The 25,055-nt window shown below is 56.7% G+C and overlaps 1 protein-coding gene across 14 annotated transcripts in view; it reads left to right on the top strand.

Moving 5' to 3' along the window:
* Positions 1-24,284, top strand: part of GREB1 (growth regulating estrogen receptor binding 1) — a 92,674-nt gene extending 68,390 nt beyond the window's left edge. For 11 of the 14 annotated variants that reach the window (XM_054701377.1, XM_054701374.1, XM_054701379.1 and 8 more), the window contains 17 exons: positions 830-966; positions 1,848-2,187; positions 3,087-3,202; positions 3,965-4,164; positions 5,342-5,431; positions 5,846-6,462; positions 8,908-9,010; positions 9,331-9,489; positions 11,079-11,221; positions 13,619-13,780; positions 15,881-16,085; positions 16,764-16,938; positions 19,049-19,270; positions 20,223-20,358; positions 20,539-20,739; positions 21,142-21,280; positions 22,552-24,284. In XM_054701377.1, coding sequence (XP_054557352.1) covers positions 830-966; positions 1,848-2,187; positions 3,087-3,202; positions 3,965-4,164; positions 5,342-5,431; positions 5,846-6,462; positions 8,908-9,010; positions 9,331-9,489; positions 11,079-11,221; positions 13,619-13,780; positions 15,881-16,085; positions 16,764-16,938; positions 19,049-19,270; positions 20,223-20,358; positions 20,539-20,739; positions 21,142-21,280; positions 22,552-22,715 — 3,309 coding nt within the window. In that variant the 3' untranslated portion in view covers positions 22,716-24,284. The other 3 variants (XM_037528519.2, XM_054701380.1, XM_054701381.1) reach the window with 3 other exon arrangements.
* The last annotated feature ends 771 nt before the right edge of the window (positions 24,285-25,055 follow it).

The following is a 25,055-nucleotide window of genomic DNA, read 5'->3' as shown; positions in this document are numbered from 1 at the left end:
TGGGTGTGACCCAGCCCACCGATACTTTGCCCTCCCACCAATCACTGTGCTATCTGAGGATAAAGCTCACACCTTTGTGTTTTTAACAACCTCCCCAATTTTGCTCTGTTCTGAAGTTTGAGAAACTCTGATGTTGGTTTGGGATGGCTTTTCTGTCATGTGAGTGAATTGGTTAGGTAAGTGCATTTTTCCTGCTGATTTTAAAAGCATCTTAGTACAAGATGATGGATTTGCCTCTTCCTGGAAACAACTTCAAATTTTGTGAAGAAGCAATCTCAACAAAGAAAGCTGTATGTTTAAAAAATGATAAGGCTTGTTTTCTTCTTTTTTTAAAAAAAAGATTTATGTATTTATGCATATAAGAGCTGGGGTACAGGCCAGAGGTACAGGGGTGAGAGGACTCACCAGAGACAGAGCGGGGAACAGGACAGGCAGACTGACTGAAATACACTGCTGAGGGGAGCAGTGGGTGAGGCAGGAGAAGACCGTCTGCTGCACCATGTGGGTAGCTCCCTGGCCAGGGATCGAACTCGTGCTGCAGAGGCTACGGACAGCGTCACAGTACTGTGCTTAACCCCTTGTGCCACCAGGGAGGCCTTGGTTTTCTTCTTGGCAAAGACACTAGGGTCAAATGAAAGGCAAAGTCTTGACCGATGAGGATCTGCCAGCCTTAGTGTGGAACTCTCTGTGTACTGGGTCTGCAGAAGGAATAAACTCATAAAATATCACCTGCAGAGTCACACGATCGAGATCCAGTGGATCCAGCTTAGGAGCCTCTCAGGCCCCACAAATGCAAAGTTTAGATGACCCGTGTACTTCTCTGTTTTAGGGAGTGGACTTATATCCTGAGAACAAGAAGTACTTTGGGCTGTCCGAATTCATTGAGTCCACACTTTCGGGACACAGCCTGCCCCTGCTCAGATACGACAGTTCCTTTGAGGCCATGGTCACTGCACTGGGAAAAAGGTACGCGTCTCTCTTCCAAGTTACTAAAATGCTTCAAGGTCAAGTGCAGGTTGATGCATGCATGCATCCAGGGGGTTCCAGGAAGGAGTTCACCTCCCTCCCTCCTGAGGCGACTCCATCCCTCCATCAAAGATTGGTTTTTCATCCTGAATTTTGGGTCAGTGATTATTTCTGTTGTGCTGTTCCAGAAAAATTTAAGGGTGTGAATGGACAGAAATATGCCGGCATGTGGGATTGTGTGTTTGATACTCAAGGGAGGGCAAGAAAGAAGGAGGGAAGACGCCAAAGGATTTAAAGGAAACAATAGCGACAATCATAGCTAGTGTCAGTGTTTACCTCCTCTGTGTCCTCTGTCGAGGGCTCATTTTGCGCTGTTCTTTGTGCTGAGGCCTGGCTTCATTATCTTGTTTAGTGCTTTCCACCTCTCTGAGTCTATTGCTGTTAGTATCTCCATGTTGCGAATGCAGCAGGGACACTGACCCCCACACAGTCAAGAATCTACATATAACTTTTGACTCCCCTAAACCTAAACTGCTGATGACCTGCTGTTGACGGGGGGCCTCCCTGGGGCAGTGAGCCTCCACTTTTGTTCCCAGCTGCCTGACAAAGGATGGCTCCATTTCAGGTTCCAAACCAGCAGCTTCAAAAGGAGGCACGCTGTTTGTCATCTGGGAGCGGCCTGTGCTGAGGTGGTGGACACCCTGGGTTCTGTTTTTTGGAAGAGACCCCCCTCTCCTGAGAGCGCGCCAGGGGCCTTGGGCGCAGGTCACAGCAGTCTCTGTCCTCACAATTCCCAGCAGGGCGGGGTCACGGTGGTCTGTCTGTCTTGCAGGTTCTCCTGAAGCAGCTGGGGTCACGGTGGCCATACGTCTGTCTTGCAGGTTCCCCCGGCTGCACAGTGCAGTGATCAGGACCTTCGTCCTGGTGCAGCACTACGCGGCCGCCATGATGGCCGTGAGCGGCCTGTCACAGATGAAGAACTACACGTCGGTGGAGACGCTGGAGATCACCCAGAACCTCATCAACTCCCCGAAGCAGTGCCCCTGTGGCCACGGGCTCATGGTCCTACTGCGGGTGCCCTGCTCGCCCCTGGCGGCCGTGGCCTACGAGCGGCTGGCCCACGTGCGGGCACGGCTGGCCCTGGAGGAGCACTTTGAGATCATCCTGGGCAACCCCAGCTCGGGCATCACCGTGGGGAAGCACTTTGTGAAGCAGCTCAAGGTGGGGGCAGTGCAGGGCAGGAGGGTGACGGGTACCTGGGGAGGGTGGGTGTGGGGTCTGGGGAGCCAGGGCGGCTGCATGTTCCCTGACCTTGCCATCCTCCCGCACCTGGCTAGAGCCCCACTCTAGAGGATGCTAGAGCATCCTTCAGTGCAGTGGTACCACGTACCAACACGCTTCCTGGCTGCTCCCCCAAATACCCTGTCTTCTGATTACGAACTTCTGGCGGTGACATCCTTCCCCTTTGTCCTGTGAGTCTCTCTCCCTCCTCCGCTTAGCTAATGCTTCTGCAGAACTCAACTCTGCTCCTCCTTCTGGAAGCTGCACCCCCCGCACCCGGGCTTCTCCCCATGCCTGCCGTTGTCCCCCTCCCCAGGCAGGTTCAACGTTCCCTGCCTGTCACCTGGCTCTTCCCCAGGCTGTGGCGAGCAGAGGCCAGCCCTGCAGATCAGCCCCCCAAACTAGCAAGGGCCTGGCCCGCAGTTGTGTCTCACTAATATTGAACATTTCAAGTATAAGCAAGTGGGAGTTATGAAAGAAAGACTCCCTGAACGAGGAGGAGCTATGAAAGAAAGTGCCTTGACGAGGCGGAATTATGAAGTTGAAAGGGCACAGCACACCATGGCGAGGTCAGGAAAACATTAGACGCCGTTGAGAATAGACTTTGTCCCACGGAATCAGTCCATCGGCCGGTAGTTCTGGAATGGCCCATACGTGTCAGGCTGTGTTCCCCGTGGCCGGGAGACCGGTGGAGCAGAGGACGTGCTTATTTGCTGATCTGTGGAATAAAGAACTTTCCCTTGTAATCGAAGGCCGCGTTGCAAGGGCTTTGGCCCGGTGGGAGCACGGGCTCCCCCAGACCGCACGTCAGGGCTCTGAGACTCTTTAATTACCTGCAGATGTGGCAAAAAATCGAGGATGCGGAGTGGAGACCTCAGACTTACCTGGAGCTGGAGGGCCTGCCTTGCATCCTCATCTTCAGTGGGATGGACCCGCACGGGGAATCCTTGCCAAGGTGAGGGGGCGGGGCGTGGGGGGCTCTACCTCTGGGGGGGGGCTCTTCGAGGAGCCTGAGACCAGGTTGCGGTTTGCTGCCCGCCCCCCCACTCGAGGGTAGTTGGAGCAATCGATAGCCACAGCCTTAGACCCGCCCTTCGTGCTGGCGTTCCAGCCTGTGGCCGTGACGGCTTTTCCTGGGCAGCTCGTGCTCCTTCCGACGGGCACCCGGGGCTGGGCTGTGCGTGTGAGGCGTGTCTGCTCTGCCGGGAAAGGGTCGCGTCATCTCGGGAGTCAGAGCTGCTCCTCCGCTGGTGTCTGGGCTGCCGGGTCTCCGCTGGCTCTGGAGGTGTTGATCTGGGGGGCGGGGGGGAGGCGGTCGACGCCGCTGGGGAGGACCCGGTCTTCTAGCCACGGAGCCGTCCCAGCCTCGCGGACGTCAGCCCGCTTGGTGTCTCCTGGGGTCTCCGGCCACTGCCCAGACAAGCAGACGCTCCCCGGGCCTCCAGAAGGCAGGCGCTTGGATGGATGGTGGCCAGCGGCTCTCAGAGGTTCACCTCATCCCGTGGAGGGCAGCAGGCCATCTGCTGCTGCCCTTGCGTGTCTTTCCTGGCGTGGCCTTTGCTGACGTGGAGTGAGAACCCTTCCGTGCCGGGCTCTGGACTCTTGCCGTCCGCAGGAGCCCGGGAGGCAGCGGTGCTGGGTGCCCGTGTCTCCTCGGCGCGTGCTGGGGTACCGCCTCGCGGGAGGCGTCCCCCCACGTCACGCCCTGTCCCCCCAGGTCTCTGCGCTACTGTGACCTGCGTCTGATAAACTCCTCCTGCCTGGTGCGAACGGCCTTGGAGCAGGAGCTGGGCCTGGCCGCTTACTTCGTGAGCAGCGAGGTGCCCGTGGACAAGGGTTCCCGGAACGAGGCCCTGGAGAGCGACGCGGACAGGCTGAGCAGCACGGACAACGAGGACGAGGAGCCGGGGACGGAAGGTGGGCCTCGCCCGGCACACCTGGGGCCTCTGGATGCCTCCCAGGCTCCCTCGTGTGGGGTCCGCGCCGCCACCTGCTGTCAGCCCTGGGGGCCCGTGCCTGTCTGCGGGTCGGGTGAGAGCTGTGCGGACACAGCTTGGCAGGGAGTGGCGAATCCCTTGATGAATTCGGATTTTGCTTTTCCTCCCTTTATGGGTGGTGTGAGAAGCTGGACACCCAGCTGGGTTCCTCCTCGTTCTAGAATTCATAAAGAACTGCAGGATGCTGATCGAGTTCATGCTCCACTGGATCTTTGGTGGAATTGCTGCGCATTGGGGGCAGACGTCCTCTCTGACGTCCTCTCGGTGGGAGGACTGAAGAGCAGGTGTCCCGTGGAGGCGTGTGCAGACTCTTAACACCCCACAGTGTGCCCAGTGGGGCCTGATATCATAGCAGAGCAGGGCTTTGGGCCTCGTCGACAGTGAGGAGAAGAAAACCTGTTGATGCAAAACGCAGAGTCGTGGGGGGGAAGTGGTGGAACAGACGGGTGTGGGCCAGAGACCAGACCCCGCTCTCCCTCCTCCGCCTGCTCGCGGGGTGGCCTGGGTCACCTCCCTGAAGTGGGAAGTCCCGCGCTGCAGACGCGGGCTGCTTCTGTCCCCCGGGACCGTGACGGTGACTGCCTGTCGCCCGGGACAAGTCCGCACTCCCGGGCCTGACGGCCCCGTGTCGCCTCCTGCCCCCTTCGCACTCTCCGGCCCCCGTGTGGCACCCCATGCTCTGGAGCACACTCGACTTCTCACGCTCCCTGCTCTGCCCTGCCCATGTCCCCTCCTGGCCACGCGGATGACCCCCGCCCTCCACCTGCTGCCTGCGGCCTCCTCTCCCCGTGCTTCACCAGGAATCCCCACGTCCTTCCTGGACCCAAGGCGGGCGGCTCCTCTACCAGGAAGCTTCCTGCCCTCCCTCCCCAGGCTGGGTGGGAGCTCGGCCTGCGGGCCCCTGGCCCTCCTCGTGCTCCATCTTGTCACTGAGGCCCTGGGGCCTTGTCCCCTGCGTCCCCAGGCCTGGCACAGGTGGACCCCTGCCAGGTGGGCGAAGGCTGCTGGCCGGGGAGGGGTGACAGGTGCGAATGCAGCTTGTCAGCTGGCGGAGCTGGGCGGATGCCCCGCGCGCTCATCAGGGTGTTCTAAACCAGGCTCCGCCTCGGAGAAGAGAAGCCCCGTGAAGACGGAGAGGCCCGGCTCCCGAGACTCGGCGTCCTCGTCCCTCTCCTCGAAGGCGTCCAGTGAGTGTCCCCGGGGGCCGCCCGGTGGGCCTGGGGTTGTTTGAGATTTGGAGGATGAAGAGGTCACTCATTTCTACCTATTTCAAGAGAGACCTTGTGCTTTACCTGCTTGGGGGTGGAGTCGCAGGAATGGTCAGGGTCAACCAGGGCCTTGGGCTGCCTTTATCTCTCCTGGTGCCACTCTGCTCAGTCACAGACAGCGCCTGGCATCCTTTGTGGGCTGGAAGGACCGGACATGACTCCCGATGTCTGAGTGTCCCGTGGGTCGCCCTGGGCTGGGCGCTTTCCATAAACAGCCACGGTTAACTTGGGCGTTGACCCTGACACTGCGCTGCAGAACCCGGGCAGGGGACGGGCAGGTTTTGCGCCGGGTCCCCCTGGGCGGCGTCTCTCACAGGTTTTCTTTCTCTCCAGGCTCAGCGCTCGGCAGGGAGCCTTCAACTCAGCCAGGGGGACCCCTTCCGGGGGAGCAGGCCAGGTCGCCAGTGGCCTGTGGCCCTTCAGAGGAAGGCAGGGCCCCTGGGGAGCGCCAGAGGCTCCGAGCAAGTCGGGGGGCCCCGTCCATCATCAGCCCCGGGCTGGCCCCCCAGCCTGACTGTGGCCCCCGGTCCGGCCAGAGGAGCATCCAGGCATCGGTGCCCTCGTCGTCCTCCCAGCTCTCTGCCTGCTCGTCCTCCTCACCCACGGTGCCCGCTGCTGGCCCACTGGTCCTGCAGGCCTCGCAGTGCGCCCTGACCAAAGCCTGCCGGCAGCCGCCCGTCGTCTTCCTGCCCAAGCTGGTGTACGACATGGTCACGTCCACGGACAGCAGTGGCCTGCCCAAGGCCGCCTCGCTGCTGCCCTCCCACTCGGTCATGTGGGCCAGCTCCTTCCGGCCCCTGCTCAGCAAGACCATGACGTCCACGGAGCAGTCGCTGTACTACCGCCAGTGGACGGTGCCGCGGCCCAGCCACATGGACTACGGCAACCGCGCCGAGGGCCGCGTGGACAGCTTCCACCCGCGCCGGCTGCTGCTCAGTGGCCCCCCGCAGGTGGGTGCGCCTGGGCCAGGGACTCCTGGTCCCTGTGTCCACAGGGCTGGAGTGGGGCTGACCACATCCCGATTCATGTTTGGCCAACCCCGTGGGGGACTCTCTGTGGGCCTGCTGTGTGGGTGGGTGGAGGTCCAGGGGCGCCTGCTGCCCACAGCCAGATGCTGTCTGCCCTCTGACCTCAGTCTTCTCCTTTTGTGACTCGGAGGGCAGGGGTGCTTCCCTGTCTCACCCCTGCACGTGACAATTCTGCTCATCCAGTATTCTTTCCTTTGGGCCTCCTGGCCAGTGTGTGCGCTTTGCTTTTGCTGAATGTGAGACGCCAGCCCTCAGTTCTGCCCTGGGAGTTTGGGGGGCTGCTTCCCCAGCCCAGCCCTCCCCTGGCTCTTGACCTCTCCCGAACCACAAAGCTCTACTTGTTAAGGTTAGGAATCTGCAGGTGTTCCCCCAGGGGTGAGCTGGAGGTTGGTATGGGGTCCCGGGAAGGGGCTTTGCTGGAACAGTGCAGGCTGCCAGATGGTTCTGCAGGTGAATTCTGACTCTGACGTCCCCTGACACTGTACAAGCTCCAGCCTTCCTGCCTCGGTGTCCTCCGAGAGTGACAGTCACACTGTGTCCCAGCAACGCGTCTTAATGGAGAGCACCCGCTGAATGCTGGCATCACTGTCAACACTGTCACCCCCACAATTCAAGACCTGCTCCGTTTTGACTCAGCCTGTTGGGGATTCTATCCCCAAAATGGATTCCCGAACAGGAGCCATGAAGATAGGCCAGCGTGCGCGCCCACTTTGTTGGCAAGTGTGAAAACACAGGAGATGACCTACATGCCTCTGGTCCCAGTGGTGGGATCCAGCCAGACGGCGTGAGCAGACCCTGTGCGCCCACGTGGGGCCGTGACATGTTCAAATGCAAAACATCAAGTGGCAGAACGACAGATGCTCAGCGTGGCACCAGGGGCGGGGACACCAGCATTTGTGTCTCTGTGTGTGAGATGCGTGAAATCATCCCTGGCAGGATAACCACTAAATCTTCCCAGGGGGGTGGAGTTTATGAACCTTCTTCTTCATTATCAATCTGCATTTATTTTCAGCCTTTAAATGACTATATTTTGCTTTTTGTAATTTTTGAAAACTAGGGGAAAATAAGATATGTGTTAAAAGGGGATTCTGTTTTCTCCACACCCTCATCTGATAAGCAGATGCTGTCAGTCTTTAAAGTGTTTGCCCACTAGCTAGGTGAAAATAGTAAGTTTTATTAGTAATAGTAATGGTATTAAAAATAGTATTTTTTTTTAAAGATTTATCCATTCAAGAGCTGGGATACAGGCCAGAGGCGTGGGGGTAGGGGGTGAGAGGATTCACCAGAGACAGAGTGGGGAGCAGAACAGGCAGATTGACCAAAGTACACTGCTGAGGGGAGCAGCGGGCGAGGCAGGAGAGGTCCGCTGCGCCATGTGGGTTGCCCCCTGGCGGGCTGGGGATGGAACTCATCCTGCAAAGGCCGTGGATTGCCTCATAGTTCTGTGCCCAACCCCCTGCGCCACCAGGGAGGCCCCATTAAAAATAATTTTATTAGCAAGGTTGAGTGTATTTTGTTCGGTCATCAGAACTTTCACGGTGGTTTTCCGTCTTGTTTTTTCCTTTAGACTGTTGCACTTTCCCCCTGTTGCTCCCAGAGCTCTTTAGAGATGACAGATTTTAACCTGTTGTCTATTTTCTGAGCCAGAGATACTTCTCAGTGATGCTTGCCCTGGTCATATTTCCTATTTCCTTTTTTAAAGTCAGTGATTCCCGCTCATCAGCGTTTGTTAACTGTTCACTTGAACTAGGCACTGAGCTAAGAGCCTGGGCACATGTTGCAAGAGTAACTGTTACTGAAATGGGGGTGATCGGAGGGCTCTGGGGCGACACAGTGTGTTTAACGCATGTGACTAAGATGAGCCCACTGAGGGCGCCGGCCGGGGCTGGGCTGAGCGCAGGAGACGCTGCTGCAGGCAGACGGGAGCCTCCTTTCTCCTTCTGACCCGGGGAGGGAGCCGCGGTGCCGGCGAGCCGTGTCCGGCACAGTGAGTTCTGTCGTGGACAGAGCGATCGATACAAGGAATAGCTTGCGGCATGTAAGGCTGGAGAGTGATGTCTCTGTTGGCCCATCAGTTTTGAAGCACGTTCTTCAGCTTGTGATCAAGTCTGATTTCTAGCAGCTTCAGAACCAAGGTGCCCTCGCTGTGAGGGAGGACCAGGCGGCCCTGGGCCGAGGTTCCTGTCGTCCTGCCACTCCTCTCTGGTGCCTATCCCGGCCCCCGACTGCACTACCAGCTTCTCGTGTGGATTAGGCGCCCCCTGTGCAGAGAGGAGGCTGGGGCGTGCCAGGGCGTCCGGCTCAGGCTGCAGCCCACTCACCGCACGGGGCGGGGGTGCCGAGGCTGACTAGTCTCATCCTTTCCAGATCGGGAAGACGGGCGCCTACCTGCAGTTCCTCAGCATCCTGTCCCGGATGCTCATCCGGCTGACGGAGGTGGACGTCTATGACGAGGAGGAGATCAACAGCGGTGAGTTCTCCAGGGAGATTGGGGCTGGCCTCGCCTGGCATCCGTTTCTCAAGTGACTTGGTGCCTTTCTCTTGCTGTGTAGCTGGAATTTCAGGCCAAGATCAGACTCCCTCAGGGCCTGGGTGGGGTGCCTTCATCTTTCCTGGGTAGTCATTTTGCTCAGTCACAGAATGGTGCCTGGGCGTCCTTTGTGGCTAACACTAGACGTAACTCCTGGCTTCCGAGTGTCCCCGTGGGTCACCCGGCCTGGATAAATGACCGTGTTTCCTTTAAACTAAGCGTGATGTCCTGTCGCTTCTCTGTGCCTCCACGCCCTGTAGACCTCCGAGGAGAAACAGATTGGCATTACCTCCAGCTCGGCGACCCCTGGCCGGACGTGGAGCTGTTCAGGAAGATGCCTTTTGACTATATCATTCACGACCCCAAGTACGAGGACGCCAGCCTGATTTGTTCACACCAGCAGGGCATAAAGAGCGAAGGTCAGACTTTGCAATCTCTTGCTTCGCCTTCTAAAATACATGGGAAATGCCTCCTAGAGGGAAGAGCCGAGTCCTACGGGTGTGGAGTCTAATCGTCCGTGCTGGGGAGCTGGCGTGGCCACTCTGCACGAGCAAGGGCTCCCCTGGGTGGGCCCCTCCAGAGCGCCAAAGCTCTCGCGGGCAACTCAAGTCAAACGCATAGAAGCACAGTAGAAATTTATTGGGGGGAATCCATGTTATAATGATAGACGTCTGCAATTTAATTGGCAGGAAAAGGGAGAAGGTAGTGAATCTCTTGGCAAAGCTGTGGGGACTGGCCCTCGGGAGCGCGGCACGCGGTCCGGGGCTCCTGGTGGCTGTCCACGTGCTGGGAGAGAGCGGTCACTTCTCCGTGTGGGAGTCCCCAGCTGCTGTCCCCGAGTCTCGGAGGGGGCGTCTGGGGCGTGGGCATGGAACCCACAAGCATCTCAGATTGTCTCAGACCCATTCCTATGTTTATAGCATCTTCAGAGGCATCTTATCAGGACCGCTGGTTAACTTTATTTAGGCGGCGTCTCTGCACAGCCAGGTTTTATCTGCCCTGGCCTTTTCCGTCTGTTCTTTGTCAACAAGTGGTTGCTTTTTAATCAATAACTTAAGTTGTTCTTTCACAATTTTCCGTCAGTCTGGGTCATTATGGCGTCAGCACATACGTGGCCTCCGTCCATGAGGGTTGTAACAGTGTCGTACACGTGACAGGGCCCACGGAGGAAGAGGCGGTGCCCAGGGGTGCTGACAGCAATGAAGACCCTCCTGGTGTTTGCGGGGACAGAATATTCTGAGGGTTCTGGCTACTAGCGCATAAAAAACAACGTACGTGTTATAACAGATGGTCAGACAAGGCAAAGTACTTGCAAACAGGTGGAGATTAGTAAGTGCAGGGAGGCTTCCGAGTTAAGGCAAGGGTGGGAGGAAGGGTCAGAGGCTGCCAGGGGCAGTGGTCGGGAAAGAACTAGAAGGATCTGTGATGGAGTGTGGGAGGTCAGACCCCTGGCCCCGTCCTAAAGGGGCCACTGACGTCACGGGGTCCTGCAGCATTTCGGGGCCACTCTCAGCAAACAGACACGTGTGGTTGCCGTGATTAGAAGCACTAACTAGAAAAGTTTGGTGGATGCTAGTGAGAGCAAAATACTCACCAGCCTCATGTCAGACCAGCGGCTTTAGGTCTTCTCTCTTCTCAGCGGAGACCACTTGCCCGAGGGGTCTGCACAGCGTCTCGGGACTCAGACCTTCCTCCTGCTGAGTCACCTGCCACATCTGACACAGGTGCACCTGCATCACGTGACAGTGTTCGTGTCATGTGGCGGTCGAGTCACGCTGTCACGTTGTGCGCCCTGGAGCGTGTGCTTCGGAGACATTCCCTAGGCCCCGTGCCGGCCGTCTGTGAGTTTCCCACGGAGCTGCCCTCCTGGGCCGCTGAGTCTCGGGGCCAGACAGGTGAGAGTGGCCCAGCCGGGGTCCCTCACACAGTGCAGTTCACTCTGGCTTGAGGAGGTAGGGAGCGAGAACTCCTGCCTCCCGCTGCTCTTAACGCCGGGCCTTTCGTGCAGACAGAGGGATGTCCCGGAAGCCCAAGGACCTGTACGTGCGGCGCCAGACGGCGCGGATGAGGCTGTCCAAGTACGCGGCGTATAACACCTACCACCACTGCGAGCAGTGCCACCAGTACATGGGATTCCACCCCCGCTACCAGGTAGGTGCCGGGCGTGGCCGCAGTGCCAGCAGCTCCCGGCAGCTCCTGGCAGCTCTCTGAAGGGCTTCACCTGGCTGATGCCGTTGCTTCCCTGTTCTCTTAATGTTTTCATTCTGGAGTGGGAGATGGAAAGTTCTAGAAGCTTTTGCTTCCTGCCTTACTTGCACCCCCATTTCCCATCAGTAACTTACGGGCTTATTGCTGACACTGCAGACCAGTGATGGCCCTGGAGGACACATTTCTTAGGTGGCTGCAGGTGTCTTTTCTTGCTGTCCCAGCAATTCTCAAAGGGAATCCCGTGAGCTGACACTTCCCGGCTGCTTACTAGGGGCCCGACACAGACACAGAGGGGAGTGTACTCCGTCCCCATGCTCTGGACTCGCAGCCCAGGGGCGGGACGATGCTCAGACCCCCGGGAAGCCAATGCTGGAAGCATAGAAGTGATGTGGTCAGCAGGGGAATCTGAGCACCCGCTACATGCCTGCGCTTCCCAACCTTTTTATGTGATGGAAACTGGTGTTTGCCCAGATGCTGAGTAAACCCGTGAGCTCCTGTCCTGGGCCCTGGCTAGTCCAGGCTCCCAGCCACCCGCAGCGGCCTGCACAGGGTCATTATGGGGCCCAGGGTCAGAAACAGAAGGTGGCATGTCAGGTTTAGCCTTTCTTTTCACTTCACACCCAAGCAAGGTTGACGGGAGGAGGCGGGCAGCGGGAGGCCTGGAGCTGCTCGGACACGGGGCAGCAGACAGAGCCGGGGCCCTGGCATCCTGACTTCCAGAACGGCTGCGGCCGCAAGAGCGCCGGCTGGCTCTGCCCCGCCCTTTTGCAGAGGGAAACAGCAGACAGTCACTTTATTTTATATGGCTTTATTCTCTTTTTCTCATTCATTTTTTTTTTTTTGAAGTAACATCTCACTGTAGTATTACGTAAGTCCCAGGTGTGCATCATTAAAAAATGTGGTTTTTTTACTTGTTTTTTAAGCAAGAGTTTATTTACTTCTGGATTCATCTCTGAAAGTCCAGTTTCATCCTTCAGAACACCCAGCTGACCCAGCCTGCCCTTCAGCTTTCATTTTCCCGAGTCTGCCTGACCCGAGCTTGGCCGTGGAAGTAGCACACTTTTTTTAAGTGTCGATTTTACAGTAGATGAAGTTAGAAAATATATAGGAGTGATTTTTTTTTTTAAAGGATTAAAAATAATCAGTAATCCCATTTGATGTAGAGAAACTCTTAACCGTCTTCATCCTTGGAGGTAAAGTTTTCTTTCAAGGCAGAAAAAATATATATGAAAACCTTTGCTTGGTTTTGAAATGCAAAGACCTGAGGCTTTCCCTCTGTTCACCATCAGCAGGGAGTGAGCGGGATCCCTGGTCCGTGCTGGGGTGGGGCGGGAGGTCTGGAGACCCCTGTTCAGGGGCCTTGTAACCAGGCCTCTGCTCCCTGCTGGCGTCTCCCTCCTTGCTTCTGCTCACTCTGTCCCAACCCCCTCAAGTCTCAAGGTTCCCCTGACCTCTTTTTATGAAACCTTTCCAGCTGTGTCCCTCTCTGCTCTCTTCCTGGCTCAGATTCCACCTCTCCTGCATCTGTGCCCCCCCCCCGCCCCCCACTCTGGACTCTGGTTCTGTGGCAGAGCCCACTCCAGGAGACACAGCTCGCCCCAGCAGTGAGTCTGGGGGGCTGTGAGCCAGAGGAGGCAGGTCAGGGAAGGCCCCGTGATGCCCGGGGCCTCAGGCCTGGAGGAGACATACGTGTGGCTCGGGCAGACATGGGCTGGGAGGTCAGGCCTGAGAGCAGCAGGCGCAGATACAGGGCGAGGGGCACTGGAGTCAAGGGCTCTTTGGAGGAAGTGACGAGAGGAGAGGCTTGACCTGGGGGTGGGAGTGCGCCCCGGAACGTCATCTTCCTCATCCATAATGGTGGGGGGGGGCAGCAGTACCCACTCCCTGGGATTGTTACCCGCAATACACAGGGGTTGGAAGGTGCCAGACAAGCGTGGTACCAGTGAGCGCAGCTGTTGTTGTTTTGTTCACGTGCTATTACACATAATGCCTCTGAGAGGAGAACATTTGAGTGAAAAAGGAGACGTGCAGTGGGGATGCTTTGGTTCACGACGCAGCACACCTCTGGGGCAAATCCAGAGTCTGGAAGGGCTGGGAATCCCTCGTGAGACTGATCAGAGTTAAGAACCAGCCGGCTCCGCTGAGAGGGTGTGGCCTCGGGTGTGTAAGCCGGCAGCGGGGCCTGGCTGCTCACCTCTGGAGGGGTGTCTGCTGCTGGGTCCCTCGTGCTCCAGCTGTAGCGGTGGCCTCTGGGAGGTCCTGGTTGTGCTGGGCCTGGGTTCTTCTGGGAAGTGACGCGGACTCTGATGACAAGCTCTGTCCTTTCCCCTCGCACCCCAGCTCTATGAGTCCACCCTGCACGCCTTTGCCTTCTCTTACTCCATGCTAGGAGAGGAAATCCAGCTCCACTTCATCATCCCCAAGTCCAAGGAGCACCACTTTGTCTTCAGCCAACCTGGAGGCCAGCTGGAGAGCATGCGGCTGCCCCTCGTCACAGACAAGGTACTGGCTCCGCCCGGCGAGTTGAGCCTGTGTGGCAGCAGGTGGCTGCCGGGCTGCAGGGACCTCGAGATAGCAGCTGCCTGGGGAGCTGAGGGCAGGTGGGGCACACGGGAGAGACCCAAGTGGTGCTTGAACTTGGAGGTGACTAGGCTGCACACGGCTGTGGGGTCCCTTGGAGTCAGGTTTGACCCTTGGCCTAATAGCTGTGCTGTTACAAACCCCCAAATTATGTTCCTGTGCTGGACGTGCAGTAAAGAGGAGTCACTGCAGCATCAGTGCTTGGAGCCGAGAATGAAGACAGGTCAAGGGAGGCTGGAGAAAGAAAATACCCCTCCTTGTTTTTATAGGGAAGGGGTTTATGTTGGTTTTGGGGACCAGGTTTGAGAACAAAGCAGTTAAGTTTTATTGGCTGGAAAGCAGGTTAGGGACAAAGACAGGTGGACGTGGCTGGGTTCGCTGAGTAGTCACAGAGCAGTTCGTATGTGGCTGTGATGTGGCCCTTCCCCAGACGACGGGAGCGGACATGTCTGCGGGTGCTCCCCTGCCCCCGGAAGCCCCTCCTCCGCATTCCCAGTCTCCAGCTGGTCTTCGGGCTCAGCTCAAGTTTGTCGCTTCTGCTTTCTTAGGCCAGGCCCCGGCTCTGCTGTCTGTCAATAGAGAACAAAGAGAAAAGTACAGATGCGTTTTGTTTGCCCATCTTCAGGGTCTGAGCCCTGTTTGACCATCTGATCTCGGTTCAGTGTTCCCTGAACCTGCCACCTGATATCTCTGAGCCTCAGTTTACCCTCGTGGGAACTTGGGCAATATTAACCCTGGCAACGCTTGCTGCGAGGATTATCTGGAGTCACTGGCACGAGGCCCCAGTGCAGGCTGGAAGATAACAGAGCGGCTCCCGCGTCTTTTCTGTACCCTTTCGACCACTGAGGTAGCAGAGTAACCTCACAGCCAACCCCTGTCCTCGCCCTGCCCCTCTCCTTCCTTACCCTTGAGTCTCGCCCTTGGTGCTGTTCCATCCATCAGCATTTCGGGGTAAATCTCTAAGGCTCCCCATCTCGGCGCGAGGGGCCTTCATACCCATCATCGGCGCCATCCCTATGGGCACGGTCCCCACAGGACCCCACAGGGCCAGGCTGTGGCCCAGCCCCAGAGTCAGCCGGCCCCCCGCAGGGCACTTCCCCGTCAGCACCGCTGCTTTCCTTCTCTGCACGGCCCGCCGAGCCTGGCGTCGCAGCCTTCCGTAACCAGCCATGAAACATCCGTAGGCTACACAGAGGCCTTTGTGCTGAGGTCACCCTCTGAGCTGGGTGGCAGGAGGGCACCGCAGTGACACTCCCGTGGACATGACCCGGTCGGGGCTTTGTCCCTGGCCCCCTCACTCTCCTCAGTGCCAGTAGCTGGTTATGAGCCCCTGCTGTGCTAGGACTTTGTGGAGGTGCTTTGCGGGGTCGCAAGGGAGTCAAAACTTAGCAAGAAAACAGTTACTGAAATAGAAGAGGCGCGGGCTAACCGTTCATTTCTAGGCCGTGTGGGTGAGTGGTCGGGATTTGAGTCACACAGGGGGCAGTGCATGCTGAGCCCTCTGGGACACCCCTGTTCTCCCGGTGCTGGCTCCCATCCCCGGGCTGCCTCCTGTGCTTCTCCCTCCCTCCCTCAGCTGCTCCCGTGGCTGCTCCCCCTCCCTCAGCTGCTCCCTTGGCTGCTCCCCCTCCCTTGGCTACTCCCCTCTCAGCTGCTCCCGTGGCTGCTTTCCCTCCCTGAGCTGCTCCCTTGGCTGCTCCCCCTCCCTCAGCTCCCCCTCCCTCAGCTCCCCCTCCCTCAGCTGCTCCCTGGCTGGCTCCCCTCCCTCCGCTGTCCCAGGCTTGCTCCTGGGAGGATTCTGAGAGAGGGCGACTGTGTCATGTGAGCCTCAGAACTGACCAGCATCACGTTTGCTGCTCTTCATGGGTAAAGCCGGGCCCAGGTCCCGAGGCTTAGCTGATTCCGGGACTGCAGAAGTTGGTTCCCTCTTTGATGGAAGAAATTGCCCTGCACAGCTACGCACAGGAGGGGTCACTGGGACTGTTCACAGAGCTGCGCCCTCATTCCGTCCATATTTTCCAGAGTCACGAATACATAAAAAGCCCAACCTTCACCCCCACAACCGGCCGTCACGAGCACGGGCTCTTCAACCTGTACCACGCGATGGACGGGGCCAGCCACCTGCACGTGCTGGTGGTCAAGGAGTACGAGATGGCCATCTACAAGAAGTACTGGCCCAACCACATCATGCTGGTGCTGCCCAGCATCTTCAACAGCGCCGGCGTCGGTAGGCTCCCCCGCTGCCCTCAGCCTGTGAATGGACACTCGAGAGAAAGTTCTAGAGATGACAGAGCTAAACTTCACATGAAGCATTTTGCTTTTTGACTTTCCAAGCTATTTTGATTGGACTTTTTAAAGCTGAATATTCCTAATGTTTGGTTATTGACGGAATGGTTAGAAAATCCAGGATAAAAAAGACGGATTGTGGGCCTCCCTGGTGGCACAACGGGTTGAGCTCTGCGCTGTGAAGCTCTGCGCAGCCTCTACAGTGCGGGTTCGATCTCTGGCCAGCCAGGGAGCAACCCACATGGTCGGCAGACCTCTCCTGTCTCCCCCGCTGCTCCCCTCAGCAGTGTACTTCAGTTTGCCTGTTCTGCTCCCCACTCTGTCTCTGGTGAATCCTCTCACCCCCCGTGCCTCTGGCCTGTACCCCAGCTCTTGTATGCATAAATAAATCTTTATTTAAAAAAAAAGATGGCTGTGTGTGCACCCAGAGGGGAGTGTTTTCCCCCCCCGGGACCCCTGTTCTGCTTGCACAGCCCACAGTGATGGAGCAGGGGTGTGGACCAGGGTGCGTGGCTACCTGGGCCTGGTGGGGTGTGGCCAAGCGGCTCCTGTCCTCCCTGGTCCTGGCCGTGCGGCTGCTGGCCAGGGCTGACCCAAGGTGGGGGCTGGTCCATTTCAGGGGCCGCCCATTTCCTGATCAAGGAGCTGTCCTACCACAACCTGGAGCTCGAGCGGAACCGGCAGGAGGAGCTGGGCATCAAGCCGCAGGATATCTGGCCTTTCATCGTGATTTCTGACGACTCCTGCGTGATGTGGAACGTGGTGGACGTGGACTGCAGCGGGGAGAGGGCCAGGTGAGACCCCCACACAGCGAGACCAGGGAGCTGCTGTCCTCTGGGGAGAGGCCCACCCACCCTTGAGACCCCTGAGAGGCCTGGGGTAGGAGGTGCTGTGCAGGGTGCAGATCCCCGTGCTCCCAGCTTGCATTTTCAATTAAAAAGAAAAAGGTGGGCCTCCCTGGTGGCGCAAGGGGTTAAGCACCTCAATATGAAGCAATCCACAGCCCCTGCAGCACAAGTTCAATCCCCAGCCGGCCAGGGAGCAACCCACATGGCGCAGCAGACCTCTCCTGTCTCCCCGCTGCTCCCTCAGCAGTGTATTTCAGTTAGTCTGACTGTTCTGTTCCCCGCTCTGTCTCTGGTGAATCCTCTCACCCCCCACACCTCTGGCCTGTGCCCCAGGACTTGTATGCATAAATGAATAAATCTTAAAAGAAAGAAAAAGACATTGACATAGAACAGAGAAAAACCACAGTACAGATTCAGTTTAAAACACATGCAAACACTGGGTCATCCAGGTAGAGAAATGTTCACAAACTGAACACACCCCCTCGCCAGCTCCTGTATGGAGAAATGGGGTATTGCCAGCGCCCAGCCCCTCCAGTGCTCCCCAGAGCCCCCCCCGGGCCCCCTGGCCCCCGGCCTCGCTCCTGAAGTCCAGCGGTGTGTGAGCTTGCCGTGCGGCATCAGGGAAACACCAGCTTCTCCTCGTCTTTCAAAGGGGGCTAATCCCTGCACTGGAAATGTGTTGTGAGAATTAATCTGTGAATGGTGTGGATTATTAACCTGAACGGTATGGATTTTTTTCCCTTTTTCAATTTTTTTTCTTTTTTTAATGTTTTATTTATTTTTAAAGATTTTATTTATTTTTTTTTCCTTTTTTCAATTTTTTTTAATTTATTTTTAAAGATTTTATTTTTTATTATTTATTTCCATTTTTTCAATTTTTTTCTTTTTTAATATTTATTTTTAAAGATTTTATTTATTTTTTATTATTTTTTCCCTTTTTTCAATTTTTTCTTTTTTTAATATTTATTTTTAAAGATTTTATTTATTTTTATTATTATTTTTTATTTTTTACACCACTGTTCATTTTTTAAACAATATTTGCTTCCCCCACCCCCTCAGGTGTAGTCCCCAGAGAGTTGCTGATGGGGGGATCCTGATATTGCTCAATTAAAAATATTAAAAAAGATTTTATTTATTTTTAATTGAGCAATATCAGGATCCCCCACCAGGCATCACCACCGTTGTGCACCCACCAGCTTAGACCACGGTGCTTCCTTCCCTCTTTGTTCTCCCCCTTCCCACCCCTCCTGGACTGTTGCTCTGCATGGTGTGACTGCTGGTCTCCGCAGTGTGATTACTGACTGCATGTGGGGGGATTGATGAACCTGACATTGACATGGATTAATCTGTGAGTCTTGTGATCACTCATCTGAATGGTGTGGATGATTAATCTAGACACGATGTGATTATTGGTCCGTGGACGGTGTGGATCACAGAGGGTTTAGTTTAAGCCTCTTGGCTGGGGACAGAGATCAGAGGTCCGGAGGACTCAAGCATCTTGATGGGCCCCCGGGGACTGGACTGTTCCCCCCTGCTGCCTACAGCCCCTCCCTCAGCCCCCCTCGCTGGTCACCAGGTGTCCCTCATTGTCCCTCACCATCCTCACACACCCCGACACCACCACCGAGGGGCGGTGGTCCACGCAGCCCTTTCCTCTCCACTCGCTCCTGGAATTCACAATGGAGAAGCCTTGCTCTCCCCCCATGTGACCTTCATTTCTGCCGACTGGCAACGGGAGGGGGTTGGCGCGGCGGGAAGAACGCAGGCTGCGGAGCCAGACCGGTCACACCTGGGCTCTGTCCGTGAGCCACTGGACACGTCATGGGGGCCTCGTTTTCTTCCTCCGTAGGGCCCGGCTTGAGGCCTGTGTCTTGGATTGCTGCGGGGGCTTAGCGCCGCGCTGGTCGCTTGGTGGGGGAGGGCAGGCACCACCCCCTCAGCTCTGTCCAGCACATACAACCAGTCGGGCTGGGAAACCAGCGCGCTGGCCGGCCCAGTGCAGAGCTGGCCCTGGTGTCACCAGGTGTCAACCTCGGGCCGGCGCTGTCCCGCCCAGCAGGGACTTCTCGTGGTCAGAGAGGAACGTCTCCTTGAAGCACATCATGCAGCACATCGAGGCCGCCCCCAACATCACCCACTACGCGCTGATCGGCCTGCGGAAGTGGTCCAGCAAGACCGGGAGCCGCGAGGTGCGGGAGCCCTTCTCCCGCTGCCACGTGCACGACTTCATCGTCCTGAACGTGGACTTGACGCAGAACGTGCAGTACAACCAGAACCGGTGAGCCCCGCCCCGGCACCACCTCTCTCCGGGCCCCGGCGCAGGCCTACCCACGCCTCCTCTCTGCCCGGCAGGCCAGCAGCCCAGGGGCTCCTGCCCACAGCCCGCCTGGCCCCCCTCGGCACCCACTCTGTTTTTTTTTGTATTTTTGCTGTACGCTTTAGTGCAGGGGAGAGGAGCACAGATGACGGCTGTCATCTTCGGTTCACTCGATGCTTCCAGGACTTACGTCCTACTACGTGCTGTTTCTTTTGGATTTTTTTCTCCTCCAAACACGTGGCTTCGAAGTTGCCTAAGCCCCGAACAAAATATCGAGTGACTTCACGATGTCGCTCTCCACATGCCCAGTGCAGACGTGCTGCCGTCTCAGGGGTGACGCCACCACCGTCGCTCGCCGCTGTGTGCAGGCAGGGCCCCAAGGCAGCCCACAGGGAGTGTGGACTTTGGAGCCAGGCCACCTGCTAGGGAAGCTGGGTTCTGCCGCCTACAAGCGCTGATCACCACCTCTGAGCCTTGTTTTCCCCAGCTGTAAAAAGTGACTGTTATTTTTGCCCGGGGAGCTTCATTTTCTTTTTTCCAAGTAGGTAAAACAATTATTTTGTGCCTCAGCCTGTTGATCATAATGCTAATGCCTAGAAATGCCTGGGGGGGCTCAGCTGGGCCCCTGGCCTTGCACTGCAGAACTGTGGCCTGTGAGCATTTCCCGGGGGGGCGTCTGCACAGCCCCGAGGCTGTGCCCGGCGTGCAGCGTGGTCAGCACGGGCAGCCCCTCTGCAGTCCCAGCGAGGGTCCCCTGCTGCTTCTGGCACGCACCCCCACGGCATGACTGCCTTGCTCATTGTCCTTGTGTGCCCGGGACCGGAAGGTCTCGGACACTGGCCCCAAGCTGCAGGTGTGGGGGGCACGGTGGGCTGAGGGCACCCCGTCTCATCTGCCCGCTGGTTCCGAGTAGCTTCACGTGTGACGACGTGGACTTCAACCTGCGTGTGCACAGCGCCGGCCTCCTGCTCTGCCGCTTCAACCGCTTCAGTGTGATGAAGAAGCAGATAGCCGTGGGCGGGCACAGGTCCTTCCACATCACGTCCAAGGTGAGCCGGCCCCGCGCCGCAGGTCTGCCTGGCAGAGTGGAGCTGGGGCGGCTGCACGGTCACCTTCCCTGGGGTGGGGGCTTCACTGCGGGGCCACCTCCCCCTGCTCCCACACAGCCTGGAGCCTCGGAAAGCACCTCCTGCTAGGGGCCGGGAGGCTCTGACCCGCCCTTCCCCCAGGTGCCCGACACCCCTGTGGCCGCCGTGCCCGCCCAGTACATCTGCGCACCCGACAGCAAGCACACCTTCCTGGCGGCCCCCGCACAGCTGCTGCTCGAGAAGTTTCTCCAGCACCACAGCCACCGCTTCTTCCCGCTCTCCCTGAAGAATCTCGCCCACCCGGTGCTGTCTGTGGACTGCTACCTTAACCTGGGGTCGCAGGTAACTCCCACGGTCGAACCAACAGCCCCGACAGTCCTGGAAGGCTGGGCTCGCGCCCTGGTCTCAGGACAGAACCTCTCGGCTGCTTCATCTCAGGGGTTCACCCTGCGCCCACGTGGACAAAGGCCCAGGGATGGGCCGTGGTCCACCCCGAGCGCCGTGAGAGACGAATCAGGCCCGTCCTGGGGCCAGACCCTCTCACGCCGCGATGAGACCTGGACTCACATCTGACAGTGGATTTTCAGGGTCTCCCCTTGGAAATAACATGGAAACGCTGTTTCTGGCCCCCACCTCTGGGCTTGCCCGGGCAGCGAGTCTCTGCTGGAGGCCAGGCCGGGCATCAGGGTGCCGAGCGCGTGGTGGCACGCGATGGCTTTTTCTCCCCAGGTCCTTCTTTTCCAGATCTCGGTGTGTTACGTGAGCTCCAGGCCTCACTCTTTAAACATCAGCTGTGCCGACTTCATGTTCAGCGGACTCCTGCTGTACCTGTGCGACTCCTTCGTGGGCGCGAGCTTTTTGAAAAAGTTCCACTTTCTGAAAGGTAACTCCCTCCTCTTACCTGGACTTTCACGTGGCACCGCTGAGGCAGTTGTGGCTGGTGCGGGGCCTCTTTGCTGAGAACGGGTAAACTGAGGCACAGAGTGGGCCCGTGGTTCCCCCGACCACCCAGGGAGGCCCGAGGAGGCTGGGCCGGGCCCCTGGGCGGCCTTTTCCCCTGCGCCTGTGCAGGGAGACAGGACCAGCCCCTCCTGTAGGCGAGTCACAGCTAGTCTCAGCTTCTGCCTTCCTTTTTGGTCCGAATTCCTGACATGGGCCCCGGCTGGCCTTGGGTGTTCCTCCTCCTGGTGGATAGATGAGGCTTCCCTCCTGGTCTTGGCTCCCTGCGCGCTGCTTAGCGTCCATCCCAGCCTGTCTGCTTCTGCGGCTGTTTCCACGCTGGGATGTTTCAGCGTGACGAGCGTTCATTCTGTGGGACTGAAGTTACTCCAGCTCAGATCACCTCCCCTTGGCTGCTCTTACCTCTGACCTCCCTCCCTAGCTGGTGTTCACTGAGCACCGATCTGGTGTGAGGCCTTGGGAGCTAGCAAGAGATTTCTGTCCTCAGGGAGGACAGGATATTAGGTAAGAAGGAGGGGAGGAAGTGGGCAGGGGTGTAGCTAGATAGATGAGAGATGGATAAGGGGCTGGATGGGTGTGTGGATGGACAGGGAGCGAGATGGGGAACTAGGGAGGTATAGGTGCAGGTGGAGGGACAGATGGATAGCTAGCTAGCTAGGTGGGTGGGAAGGAAGGAAGACAGGAAGGTGGGTGGGTGGTTGGATAGAGAAATAGAAATATAGGCAGATGGGGGGTAGATAATAGATGATGGAATAAAAATACACAAACATGATCACACTATTGATGCACGCTGAAGGGGATGGATACGTGTGGCTGGGCAGATGGGAGAGGTAGGCCTGCGTGGGTGGGCGGCTGGCAGGGAGAAGGTGGGATCTGCTGTGAGGTGGGCTGGGGTGGCGGTTCACACCAGGACGAGCTGAGAAGCTGGGCCTGTGATCCGGCCAGCGGTCCCGTTCCAGTGCTCCTCCACTCACTTCTCTGTCAGCGTTTCTTCTGCCCCCATATTGTCTCACCTGCCAGAGCTGCCAGGTAACATCGCCCTGTGTTTCTCACTAAGATAATGGAGCATTCCAGAGGAAACGGATCACGTGGCCCACCTTCCTTCCACCTCTCGTTATTGCAAGTTGAGTCCCGGCGGTGCTTTCACCTGATTGACTCACCTGTTCTCGCGCACCTGTGCCCCTGTCCCCGCAGGTGCCACCTTATGTGTGATCTGTCAGGACCGGAACTCCCTCCGCCAGACGGTGGTCCGCCTGGAGCTGGAGGACGAATGGCAGTTCCGCCTGCGGGACGAGTTCCAGACGGCCAACGCCAAGGAGGACCGGCCGCTCTTCTTTCTGACTGGACGTCACATTTGAGGACCACACTGGCGGGTTTTCTGGAGCCTTCCGTGCCTCGTCCCACTGAGGCTAAAGAAAGAACCAGAACCACCGGGTGTTGGAACTGGAAGGGCCTGGGATCTGTCTGTTGTGCACCCCCTCGTGCAGGTGCTGGGGAACTGAGGCCCAGAGGTGGGTGGATGGGGACTTCCCGAGCGTGAGGAGGACGAGCCAGACCTGAGCAAGAAGCCATGTCCGTCTGCTGAGTTCCGGGCCACACCACGTCCCCCAGCGTGTCCAAGTTCACTTCATGGAGAACAAAGTTTAACCTGCTGTCAGGGCCTCCGCAGGCTTCTACACACAAGCTCCCTTCTCTAAGTTCTTGGGTTATCTGGAAAAGGGACCAGTATTTCGGGCTGTGGCCATGAGTTTGGTTGTAAACTACTACAAAGCAATATTCCAAAAAAGCTTTTTAACTGTAAAGGCAGGAGACAAGGAAAGAACTAAGTAGGTCGTTTAACAAGAAAGATGCTGTTGCCTAGAAGTTTGCTTTTTTAGACGTTAGCCCAGAGGCATTGAGGTTAATAAAACATAACAAATTGTCCAGAGCCAATAGGATGCCATTGGCATAGTTGGCCAAATACCCTCCCTCTGAGAAGGGGCAAAGGGAAAAAGAAACTTTCTTTAAAAGGGTTTCAGGAAGGGATTTTGGATTATGGAGATTGACTTAATGGAGCAGAATTTGCCTTACAAAGGGAAGAGGACCCGCTGGCTTGAGCAACTGATCCGCCAAAGGTGTGTGGAAACCAGTTGGTCAGCACTAGACTTCTGCTGTAAGTTCCTGAAGCTCAGTTTTCAGCTCCTCAGATGGTGAGCTCGGAGGAATGCTTGGTCCCTGACCAGAGAGGAAGCCCGGACAGAGGAGAAGGCAGCAAGACGCTCCACTTTGAGGGCCCAGCCATGTCTTTTTAACCAGCATTGTCGAGCCCCCCCCCTACAGGCCAGGTGCTATCACGGTTCCCTCTCCTTGGACAGCCCGTGTGGCCAGGATGAGTCTCCCCATTTGAAAGATGAGAAGCAGAGAGGCCCTCGCCAGGATCACACTCTGGACAGAAGCAGAGCACGAGTCAGACTCCTGGATTCTGGACCCCAGAGTCCATCTTACCCCGCATGGCTTTTTGGAGTGGCCTGAAACCAAAGGAAAAGTCTAAAAATAACTCAGAAAGTAACTCTCAGTGTGCTTTCTTATACACATCCATCCTAGACATCGGTAAGCACTCTAGTAGATAGCAATCCAAGAAGAGATTATTTTGAAAAATAATGCCAAAGAGTTAATGTCAATCTTTTTTTTCCCCTAAGAAAAAAATTCCCTGAGTATAAAAGACTTAGATCCATGTTTATAAAATAATCACTTTGTATATGTCATTATTCCTAATTTGGAATAAAAACTTACATTCTTTAGTTACGTTTGTCTTTTGTAAATAGTGACTGCAAGGCTGTTGTTCTCTCCCATTTTATTAGTTAATTTAAATTTGAAAAACAAACTAATATGCTTGTTTGCTCCGGCTTATCAATAAAGCTCTCAGTGCATTTGTTTCTCTCGTGGGTATTAATTGCATTTTCTGGGAGGAAATAGTTTGTCAGAGATCTTCAGGGACTACCTCTGCCAAGTCTCCCAACTCCCTGGGTGTTCGCTTACTATGAAATGACCAGCAGTGAGCTGCAGGGGTTGTGAGGCACCCACTGTGTGCTAGGCTAGATGACTAATTGTCCGTTATTTCATTGAACCAACATAAGAACAGTGAAATAGGTATCTGGGAACCATCTTACAGAAGAAAGTAGGGCTCAGCGAGGTTTAAAGCACTCGTCTGAGATCACGCAGCTATCAAGTATCAGAACAAATTGAGATTTGTGCCTGCAGGTGCCAGGATGTTAACACGAATGTCACCGCTGCTTCCTACCCAGTTGTGGACTCCCAGCGGCATCTAATCGTGGATGCTGCCGCTCCTAAGCCTTGTGTGCAATCAGAGTGCTCCAGCTTCTCGTTGGGAGCGGTGCTGGGGAGAGCACATGCCAAATACGCATACTAGGTACCGACCAGGGTCTAGGCGATCACAGCAGTCAGGCTTCAAGGAAGCTTCTAAGAAAGAAGTTTGCATTCAGCCTCTCAGGTGAGGCCCAGATCCTGCAGGAGAGCCCAGGCCCAAGGCCACTTCAGTGTCCACAGCTGTTTCGGTGGCCTTGCCTTGGCAGGCTGCGCACTTAGCAGGTTATAGCGTTTTAATGAACAGAACAGCTGGAAAGGCCAGTGCAGACTTTTAAAGCCCTTCACGTGGAGAGAAGGATCTAGAATTCTGTGACTGCATTTGCCACTCGCAG

This window comes from Talpa occidentalis, unplaced genomic scaffold, assembly GCF_014898055.3.
Source record: "Talpa occidentalis isolate TD23 unplaced genomic scaffold, MPIMG_talOcc4v2.1 talOcc4.5, whole genome shotgun sequence".
Lineage (NCBI taxonomy): Eukaryota > Metazoa > Chordata > Mammalia > Eulipotyphla > Talpidae > Talpa > Talpa occidentalis.
This window is presented reverse-complemented; position numbering and strand designations above follow the sequence as displayed.